At 31.0% G+C, this 11,879-nt stretch overlaps 1 protein-coding gene across 2 annotated transcripts; it reads right to left on the bottom strand.

The window, feature by feature from the left end:
• Nucleotides 1–3,209: 3,209 nt before the first annotated feature.
• LOC134704893 (homeobox protein aristaless-like) lies at nt 3,210–9,155 on the bottom strand. 2 transcript variants are annotated; one of them, XM_063563677.1, is made up of 5 exons: nt 9,045–9,155; nt 8,615–8,675; nt 7,071–7,194; nt 4,592–4,661; nt 3,210–3,799 (listed from the first exon to the last, which is right to left on the bottom strand). In XM_063563677.1, exons 1-5 carry the CDS (start codon nt 9,064–9,066, stop codon nt 3,486–3,488), a joined length of 591 nt encoding a protein of 196 aa, XP_063419747.1. In that variant the 5' UTR covers nt 9,067–9,155; the 3' UTR covers nt 3,210–3,485. The 2 variants fall into 2 exon arrangements, with proteins under 2 accessions (XP_063419747.1, XP_063419748.1); XM_063563678.1 differs by having other exon boundaries at nt 9,041–9,092.
• Between the last annotated feature and the right edge of the window lie 2,724 nt (nt 9,156–11,879).

The raw sequence follows: 11,879 nt of genomic DNA, 5'->3' as shown, positions 1-11,879 counted from the left end.
TGTAATACGATCGGTGTGTGAACTTTAGTAAATCTACAACTAATAATTGATTACTACTGTTTAATCTTGTCTATATCCCAAATTTCCGTATTTGTACGGTAAATGAAGATTTTATATTAGTACTTAACTACTTACTTTACCGCGGCACTGAATTAACTATAGATAATTATTGCTTACCTTTAAAAGTACAAAACGAAATCGGTCAAGATAAATCTACTTATATCAAAAGACTTAAGTACTCATCTCCTTTTATTTATGTCATAAAAAGTTTAATTTCTTCTTGGTATTTAGTTTGCAAGAACGTTATCACGAACAAGGGTCTGAAAAGCTGTCGGTCTGTTTGCTCTCGAAATAAGTTCAGCTTTTTTGGTCTGCAAAATGTTTTCACCAGATTATTTTCGTCATTACCTTATCTACCATAGACATTTCAACAACAACACAAGGTCAGTCATACAGAATCACGTGGGCCGCTATAATTATCAACATAAACTAAGAGAGGTGTAACACGTCAGTCAAACATGTTTTTATATTGCATGTAATTGACTGCTATACACTCACAATAGCGATGGCCATCTTTGACTTAGTTTAGAAAGCTTTATCAAGTCACTCTGGAAATGTTTGCAATATCAACAATTTCATTTACTATATACAAAAAGAAAAATAGAAACCTAACGTAAACCAAAGACCAGGTAAAATTGGAGAACAATGTATTCTCATGCAGAAATATATAGCCTTGGAAATAAATTAAAATATATGCAATAAAACATATAAAGAAATAAATACAAGGTCTTTATCTCTCCCTAGATACAGTTATGGCGTTAACCCATTTGAACAGGTTAATTTTTTTGGCCTAAAGATTGCATTTTCGAAAAAGTATAACTCTTTGCATGGTATATCTAATCAGAAGTCACAACTTTCCCAGTCTAGTGCAAAGTGCAATTACTGGTTAATAAATTGTTTCTTTGGAGGTGTACATAGTAATTCGTCATCCTAACAATATTATGTATATTTTGCAGATTAAACTAAACAGATTAATGAAAAGGGTATATTGGTTTTGCGTTGAAAAATAAATGAACAGACCTACAGTCATACAGTTTTGTTATTTTTCGCGCTCGATGAAGACAGTTATGTTTAATATGGTATTTTCAGAAAGGGATGCTCATTTAATTGACTGTCATGATGGATGAAAGCGACATAAAGTTTCGAAGACTCGTGATCACCGAACGGACCCAAACTCTCAAAACAGGCAAAGAATAACAGGGAAATTCGAATAATGTCAACTTTTACCGGAGGAAGATGAAACCCTTGGTTCTTGATAACTAATGAATGAACAATTTCAGAACGATTTTGTTATAATTGACGACAGTACCGAAGTACTGACTACTGAGATGATGGTACTCACTGGGACTGATGGTCAACCTGCAGCGATAACGACTCAGTTCTGTAAAGGAGGAAAACGGCACTTTATAGATTATATGCTTTCAAAGCGTTTTCTCTCCGGATTAACTTTCATCATGAACGCTCAAACCCACTGAAAACTTCGAAAAACCGAAACAGTTAAAAAGCTTTATGTGCAAAAATGACCTTAAATGATAGTCAAATCGATCTTCAGTCAATTTTGTTTGAGGGAGTTAAAATCCTTGTTTGTTACTATTTCCTAATTTAAATAAACAGTGGCCATGTGAACAAGAAATGCAAGTTAAAGATACCAAAGATTAACTCCTCGTTTAACTACATAAGAATGACTTTTATGTACAGGCCTAAATTCATCAAAGAAATCGGTTTTGTTGCGGGCTCCTCAGTTACATTTTTCATCTGTGACATTATTTTCTTGCAATAATTGTACACGTTAAACACATGCAGAAATTGATTTATTACCAAAGTCATATCATTGGCCCCATGCATGTCCAAAAGTTATCGAATTGTTTTCTAAGAAGACAACAATCGACATCAGTGTTGGTTTTTAAATTGTTGTAACTAAATTGAAGCAGACTGGCTACTAACAACTAATCATTATTCAATCTTGTACGTTTTATTAATGGCGAAAAACCGTACCAGACTTTTGTACACGATATTCTGAAGAAAAAATATCCGAAATTAGTATTATTGTTTCCGCATTTCTATTCATATCAAAGTGTATGTCCCCAATTTCCAAGTTTGGATCATGAGTTTCCACAAATTGATGATCGTACTTTTAAATAAAAAAAAAACAGCCTGGTTGACTGTTTCTGAACTATTTTTACTTTTTACTTCCTGTGTTTAGTAATATTTGTTTCATTAAAATAAAATTTGTAGTTGGGTGTAAATGTCGATGTTTTATAATTTGACTGTATTAAAAAACAGCGTCAAGCTGACTGCGTTATTATTTGGTGGGTTTAGTTTGGTTTCTACGTCGACAAGTCATATTTGATAAATATGCTCTATATTACACCTAATACATTTCAATCTCTTTAGACTCGCGAAATAAATTATTTGTGGCTTTTTACCCAAGTGTATTTTTTCGAGGAGAACAAATTGAGATTATTTCTAACACTTATAAGAAAAATGACAGGTTTTCGTTAAAACCAATAAGGTTACAAGTATTTAATATAAAAATAGTTAGAAATCTTCAAGGTCATAAATAATCAACATAAGATTGTTTAGAAATCTACAAAATCACAAATGGTCAATACTAGAATGATTTAGAATGGTAATACATGGCCAAAATTAGAATGGTTAGAAATCGGAGAGGTTAGAATGGTCCAGGTTTGTTTTTGTGGGATCGAGAGCTCATGGTATCAGAAAGGTTAGAATGGTCCAGGTTTGTTTTGGTTGGATCGAGAGCTCATGGTATCAGTAAGGTTAGAATGGTCCAGGTTTGTTTTGGTGGGATCGAGAGCTCATGGTATCAGAAAGGTTAGAATGATCCATATAATTATTTATCAAACATTTTTTTGTAATCAAATGTTATTACAAATTAGCATATAAATATTCCTATTGCATCAATTCTATAAACAGATTTTGAATTTATATAACAACTTTGTTTAAGGTCAAAGTCATTCATAACCTTTTGACCTTCAAATCAATTTTATAATAACCTATCGAAAGCAGGCCAAAGATGAAAACCATTCATCTCTGTGACGACGGTGTTCGACTTTCCAAAGTTTTCAGGAGTTCCTTCTTATTTTGCATGATCAATCTTGTTACAAAATATTCAAAAAAGAACAAACTATTCAAAAAGTTTTAAAAATCAATACAGTCAATGACATTTGTTATAAGCTGAGGTTATAAGATGTATTACTATTCTATGATGTAATTTGGTATTTATTCACTCTCTCATTCTGTAACGTAACGGCAAATTATATATAAAAATAAATAAGTATTTTACACAGTAAATACGTTGTTTAACTCATTTAAGAATTTATACAAAATATATATTTCAAATACCAGGACTGTAATTTAATAAATATGATCATAAATAGTTATTGCACGATTATCTAGATAATTTATATGGCTCCAGGTTTTGTTATTTCTGATGATTCATTCTCCAAATTAGCTGATGAATCATCAGTTTTGACAAGGTTCATGGGAGAGTAGCATGGTGCATAGTCCTTGGAAATATTAAAGTTCTGGTGGAACGAACTACGATGTGCTAATTCATAATCAGCGGCGTATCTCCCATACCAAGGCTGGGACAGGAATGCATAGTTTCCGAGAAATCCCCATGGATTCCATTCAGGTCTTGGGAACTCTTGAATCAATTCACTTTCTGTTTGTTCTGCATTTGGTTTCATGGAATCATCTGGTAAACTCTGAATGTCTACAATGTACATATATTGTAATAAGTTAAAGATTGCCCATTCAGTGAAGAAGCACATGAAGAATCCTCTTAGACTTTTCAGTTTATGTTATAGTTTCTTTCCGATATTATTTCGTAAAGTCGGTTATTTTGTATATTTAACTTAGTATTAAAATTCAGATGCCGAATTTCGAACTTCGTAACTGGAGTTTCAATCTATTTGATGGATTACCAATCTTTTTGAACACCTTAACTATCTGTTTCATCAAAAAGGAATATGCATCAACATATTTGAATTAAATCTAAACCCTCAAATTTGTGTATGTTTGTTTATTCTTTACCTGTTCTTTCTACAAATATGAATTTACAAGAAACAGAAAATAAATCTTGATTTAAATGAACGTTTATACAATCATGCAGTTCAAAGTACATTTCCTATAGCATTTCATTATGAAAGCGTAATCGAGTTTTAGAAAATTCGAAAATGCATTTGTAAAATTGAGAATGGAAATGGGGAATGCGTCAAAGAAACAACAACCCGAACAAAGAGCAAACAACAACCGAAGGCTACCAATTTATCTTTAGCAGAGCGAGAACACACGCACCCGAAGACTTGATTCAGCTGGCCCCTAAACAAAAAAGGGTATTAGTTCGGTGATAATTGAGGTTATACTAAACTCCAAAACATAAATGAACTAAAATAAAAATTCATAAATCGATAAAAGACTTACAAGGTGTTTGCATTCGCTTTATAGAGGAGGAGAAGGATGAGGACGCATAAAAGGACTGTTGATGACTAATTAAAGAACCTACCATCCTGGTTAATTTCAACACGTGGAGTTATACCTTTCCTCCATTTCGCCCGTCTATTTTGAAACCAAATCTGCAATAATAAAAAAGAGTGTTTACACTTCACTCACTAAGGTTATGCCGAAGGTAGTATTTTGATGTCGTACCTTTCATATGGAGGAATCCGATATCCGATCACTTGTAGCATTAAAAGCCTAAACAGCTCCCAAGGTCGATAAAAGAAAAAACCCAAAACAGTTTATTATTTCTAAAAAGGAAATTATGATTGAATAAACAAAGATTGAACATTGTTTGTACACAAGGTCAGACGAAGGCAAACGAAGGCGATATGCTATTCTTTATAAAAATATTTAATCCTGTAAACACTGATTCATATGTTAAAAACTAATGCAATAAATTTTCTCTCAATGAAAGCAAACCTAGCAAAAAGAATGAAGATTAATAATCATCTATGTTTTCAATGTTTTTCTTCTAACTAACAATTTAAAACAATTCAGATAATCTTTTGATAACAAGAATCCGTATTTCACTGTTTTGTAAGATGGCAAATTAACTAAAAAGAGGGAAAACTACACAAACTATTGTTGGCATGAACGAAAGATAGACATGAAAGATTTCACAACAGTACACAAGATACAAAGAAAATAAAAGATTGAATAACGTAATTCTCCCCCTAAAAAAAGAAGGACGAAATCGGATATGCCGTAAGGTTTGGTAGTTACTGCATTAATATCGGAGTCCATTGTCAGATTCACTCAATGTCAAACTTCTGTGATCCATTATATCCATTAGATCTGATATAGAAATTATGTTTTTTGTGATCTTAAACTTGTCCTCATGGAAGACATATTTTAATGTAAATACTCGCATTATCATTTTCTATGTTCAGTGGACCGTGAAATTGTTGTTGAAAATCTAACGTGGCATTAAAATTAAAAAGATCATATTTTAGGAAACATGTGTACCAAGTTTCAAGTTGATTGGACTTCAACTTCATCAGAAACCACCTTGACCCACAACTATAACCAAAAAAATTAACCTGAAGCGGGACAGATGACGGACGAATGGACAGACGATAAGACGTACGAAGCACGGACGCATACACGTGAAAACATAATGCCCATAAAATGATTGGGAATAAAAATAATAAGAGTAAAAACAGCCCTATAATAAAGTACATATTTATAATCCAGGCGCCGTCAGAATCTTGCTACATACAAATGTACGAATCAAAATTAATATGTTCATGTTAGATAACCAAGAAGACAATGAAATGAGGCATTTTGTTCTGTGCGTGCAACTCATTATTTAAAAAAAATGAGTGGTTTTATTTCATTTCACCGTCTTAGATGATAAGAAAAACTTCGATGAAAACTAGTTCATGATACTAGTATCAATCAAAAAAGAGTATTGTTTCTTAAAAATATTGCTGTATTGTTATATAAAAAAGAATGATAAAAACTAGTATTTTAAATTGTTAATAAAATTAATAAGAATTGAAATATAATTTTCCCATGCATGTAAATATATTTTTTGGTAAACTATGTACACATTATTTTCCTTTAATATTTAATGTTAAAATTATTTTTGAGCCTACAATTAAAGCTTTTCTACGAACACCAAACTGATATAATAGAATCAAATAAATTAGTACAACTGAAACCTATCTTCTCACAATTTATTTCAAAATTCTATTTCATAGATTTCGTTTATGCACACAAATGTGTTTTTCATGAACAATCTAACCAAATTTAGGCAATTTTCAACCACTCCTAGCTTTTAAAATAGCACGATGTTCTATTCTTTTTAATTATATTTTTGAAAAGAGCATGGTAAATATTTTGGCAAAGTGTAAGAAATTCTATCTCAAGAAATATATATATACCTATGATCCACCTGAAGAAAAAGATTCATTCAAATAACCCGAGTGAATTCTGGTATTGTCGGATTTTTTAAATAACTGTCGACATACTTTATATATACCCATATTAACTGTAAAATAAATGATCGCAAATGTAACCAAAGTGGTGCGCAAACGTAAAAATGTGTAATCCTTCAAATGCAATGCGACCGATCAATTATAGTTTAACAATACAACTAATCGCTAATATGTCCGCCATTACTGGACTTCACACAGTTTCGCCAAAATGTCCTTTTAATCTCCGGCTTTGATCACAATTCATCTGATGTTGCAATTTTAATTGTGACGTCAATCACGTGAAGCCCATGTTTATTGGAATTAGAGCATGGGTTTGTTACCAAAGCTACAAAAGAACGTCATATTAGATTTTTTGTGTATAGATTAAGGATTAGTTATATATTCACGCTATTCGCCAACAAAAAAACAACAACACGAAAGTACCGGAGAAAACAAAATACCAAATGAAAATCCGGTTAGTTATGTACCCTATATATACATATGCGTTGGAGCAAAGTGCACCTGGTAAAGGGTTAATTTGCATCTATAAAAAAAACTACATACCTGAACACGTGATTCTGCGAGATTTAATTTCTTTGCTAGTTCATCTCTTGTTACAACATCGGGATAGGGCGCTTTGCGGAAAGACTTTTCCATTTCTTTCAATTGGAAAGGAGAAAATGTAGTTCTGAAACATAGCAATTGAAAAGGAGAAAATGTAGTTCTGAAACATAGCCATTGGAAAGGAGAAAATGTAGTTCTAAAACAAAGCAATTGGAGAGGAGAAAATGTAGTTCTGAAACATAGCAATTAGAAAGGAGAAAAGGTAGTTCTGAAACATATTAATTAGAAAGGAGAATATGTAGTTCTGAAACATGGCAATTGGAAAGGAGAAAATGTAGTTCTGAAACATCGCAATTAGAAAGGAGAAAATGTAGTACTGAAACATTGCAATTGGAAAGGTGAAAAAGTAGTTCTGAAACATAGCAGTTGAAAAGGAGAAATGTAGTTCTGAAACATCGCAATTGGAAAGGAGACAATGTAGTTCTGAAACATAGCAATTGGAAAGGAGAAAATATAGTTCTGAAACATAGCAATTGGAAAGGAGAAATGTAGTTCTGAAACATCGCAATTGGAATGGATACAATGTAGTTCTGAAGCATAGCAATTGAGAAAATGTAGTTTTGAAACATAGCAATTGGAAAGGAGAAAATGTAGTTCTGAAACATAGTAATTTGAAAGGAGAAAATGTAATTCTGAAACATCGCAATTGGAAAGGATACAATGTAGTTCTGAAGCAAAGCAATTGAGAAAATGTAGTTCTGAATCATAGCAATTGGAAAGGAGAAAATGTAGTTCTGAAACATCGCAATTGGAAAGGAGAAAATGTAGTTCTGAAACTATCAATTTAAAAGGAGGAAATATAGTTCTGAAACAATTAGAATGGAAAAAAATTGTTTTGAAACATAACAATGGATAACAGGTGTTTTTTTTTTTTTATAAAAATATTTTATGAGTTATAAGATAATTTAAAACCTATGCAGTTTTATGGTAATAAGATGTTTGGTGATTTTTTTTATTATTTTTAAATATATTGAAAACCTGCATCTACGTATTATCTATTTAATACTAAATTATAAATGTTTAGATCACCTGTCATGTAAGGAAACTAATTCATATAAAAAAACACTTAAAAAATTATCAACCCAATTAATACAAAGGGTTGTGTGATCCGGTCATCTCCATCAGTAACCATGTATTGTATGTAATTACCAAAAAAAAAAATAACACAAGAAATAAGGAACAAATAGAATATTTTGAGAATCGATATATTAATATTGATTGATTGATTTATTGATTGATTCTCTTTGTTTCCTCCATTTTTCGGAAGATTTTCATTTTTAAACATAAGTATACTAATATGCGTTTTCCAGTGCTTTTTGTTCACATTCATGCACATTATTGAAAAAAATTAAGGTGTCATTTGCATTCTAAAGCTATACATTTTGAATAAATATACCAAATATTTCATAACACCTCATGAAAAAACTTAACAATTTATTTTATAAACATGCAAAATGTAGAAATTAAAGTAATATCACTGGTACCTGTGGCGGGGTTTCTTTGTATCGTCAAGGTGATGGAAATATTTCATATCAGATAGCACACCTAGAAAAAGTAGATATACAAATTGTTTGTATAGTAAAATTTATAAGAAAAATAAAAAGTAAACACAATAGGACAGAAGTATTTTATTGGTTGAAATGTTTATTTTTTTTTTTCAATTCGAAAATAATGGGATTTAAAATAAAAGTTTTTACCTGGTTCTTAAGAAGGAATACTATCTAGATATACAATAATTACTTGATTCTACAAGCAGAATTTGAATATATCGAACACTAGAAAATATGTTTTGTCTTACTCTTTTAAACGTACTGAGACCCGTCAAATATTTTTTGTCAATAATTATAATTTCTTTAGTAAACAAAACCTTTTTTGCAAGTAACAATAAATTTAAAGTGAAATAAACAAACCTACCATTTACGGAATGAACTTTCATCGCGACAAACCAACTTGTTACTGTCGTACGGAATATGATTTAATAAATGAAAATTACATGGTTATTTATATATACTTCAAAGAATGGACCAAATCCAGAAATTTTAATGCCAGAGAAATTACCACTAATAACCAGATTATTAACAATGGGACGTGGGTCTCTTATATCAATAATTGGCATTAAGCGAGCGATTAATTTCGTCACCACAAGTGCGTGTCAATTTCATGAAACGAACATCAAATTGATATTTACGATTAATGATGGGATGACAGGGGTAGACCAATTCCCATTATGTTAGATTTTGGATTGACAAGGGACTTATAAAGACAGAGATTTACAAATACGTTTATTTGATTGTTGCTCCGTATGATAGACGGTTGAGAATGATGCCTGACAAAACGGGTGGACACATAATAGTGAGGAGACATGTCAATCCTGATCTCCTGTTAGACCCTCGCGGAAACTGGCGGCGATTGTAAATTAACAGCCCTCATCTTTAAACAATTGATGTTTTATAAAAAGATCAACGATGAAATTAGCGACTATACCACAGTTAAATGTTATAGGAAAGATTTTGATTGGTATAATTATACTAATTAATTACAATGATTTTATAATGTACATTATCTAAAGAAATAATTTGTAAATGATTATGTAATGTTCGACTGACTCATGCATTGGACAGAGATACCTTTTAAAAATTATACACTGTGTATGCTTTGAAAAGTTGCTTGGAATCAGAAAAATGATTGTCATTTGAACAGATGCTGGCAGTGTCAAATTTGTTTGCAATTATAATCTCATACATGCACCGCAGGTAAACACAAAAGATAAACATTACAATATTAGTTCACATAATTTTTATCAGTTATTGAATTGTCCCGCAGAAATTTAATGCATGTAATTTGAAAAAAAATATATTAAAAATGCCAATTATTTTTTTTGTATCTCGGAAATATTTTGGAAGTGGCAACATAGTGGTAATCCGAAGTACAATGTACGACGTCGGTGATACATTGATTTATATCTATCAGTAATATATCTGAGCCTTTTTACCTCATGTGATAAAAAAAAGGTATATAACTCATTTATATTAATATGTTCTAATTTCAATTTTAGCTGTTTTTGTTTTGTATTTTTTTTTATTGCAGTCTGTAATAGTTTTATTGGTTACACAAATGCATTTCTAGATAAATGACGGCCCTTTTACCTTTGATTTTCTTATATCTAGACAGTAAAATGAAAGTTTCTCTGATATGTAGTCCTAACATGTACATTCTGCATTCAAATTTAAATCCTTTTATATAATTGAAAACTAAAGAATAAGCAACACGAACCCCACCAAAAACTTGGGGTGATCTAAGGTGCTCCGGAAGGGTATTTAAAGCTGTTCTAAAGAGACTTATATACGGCATGCGAAGTCCTTTTACGCCAATTACTGTTTTTAATTTACACTACCCCCCCTGCACCCCCTTTCCCCCCAGATGTGACCAATAGATCAATTGCGCCAATATTCGGAACTCATTTGTGCCAATTTAACTGTACTCATATCTATCATAAATATATTTTGATTATTAAATATGTATTCTTATTTTTGGCTTATGAAGTATCATATGTTCGGAGATTTTTAACCGAAAAGGGACATATGGAGAGAAATGAATTGAAATGCATTAGATAGTCAACATACATAGAGAAAGGAAAACTTATTGCTTTGCTTAATATTTAATACAAGATAAATTATACCATATTTGTCTCTGGCTGTTTTGTCAATTTATACACTAGAATTGATTTAAATTAAATGATCTAAAAAGATCAAGTGACCAACCTTTTGTAAATGACATTGGTCTAACACAAATAGATTTAATCTGCATTGTTAAATACTTGTAAACTTGATGGATATTGCGTCCAATTATAGACAAGGGCACCTGTTCTAAAGACATAAATGTCAGAATGATAAAATCAGTATTTAACGAGACGTAAAAAAAAATGACGATTAAGCTGACTAACTGCATTGGAATTGTACAGGATTAAAACAGAAAAAAAACGTTGTTTGAGTTAACATGCGACTATTTACAGAACAGGTTGTATAAAATTCCCATGATATACTGCAATAAACTTACATCGACTAATAAAAAAAGAAAAGGAACATAATTTTATTTCGCCTGTCTCAAAGTCACAATGAGAATGCATGCGTTTTTAATTATGAACAATCAGTTTTATGTATTAAATTCGAGCCAATTGTACAGAGTTTTCCCCCAACATATTGAGCACTATATAGAATGATGTATAATATGTAAATTTTTACAGCGAGGACATCAACTTGCTAACGTTTTATTTTAAATTAAACTGACTTTTTATTTCTAAAATAATTTTGTTCCAACTAATTTGATTTATTAAACCAAAAAACAACATTTACATTTAATATCAATCTTTCTTCCTTTAAATAATTGTGTCAAATGGCTTTGTAAATTGAATTTCATGTGAATGTGAACAGCTTATCTAAAAAGAATCTGCCATTTAGATGAAACCAGCTCAGATAAACAATATAATAAAAGTTATTTATCGTTGCATTTATTGAAGCAGTTGGAATATTTAAGGCTTTGTTAAGTGAATAATTATATTTAAATTTGTTTTGTCTTTTATAAAAGATGTATTAGGATATAAATATTATTTAAGTGAATCATAATTATCGGGTAAATATCACAAACAAGAACATAGAATACCAAAGCTATGTCTTTACGTCAATTCAGTACTTATAGAATGCGAATCGCGAACTGTTTGATGCCTGTTGCGTGCGATGTTGACTGCTGTTA

Source organism: Mytilus trossulus, chromosome 2 (assembly GCF_036588685.1).
Source record: "Mytilus trossulus isolate FHL-02 chromosome 2, PNRI_Mtr1.1.1.hap1, whole genome shotgun sequence".
Taxonomy (NCBI): Eukaryota; Metazoa; Mollusca; class Bivalvia; order Mytilida; family Mytilidae; genus Mytilus; species Mytilus trossulus.
Note: the sequence above shows the minus strand (reverse complement) of the source record. Positions and strands in the feature narration are given on the sequence as shown.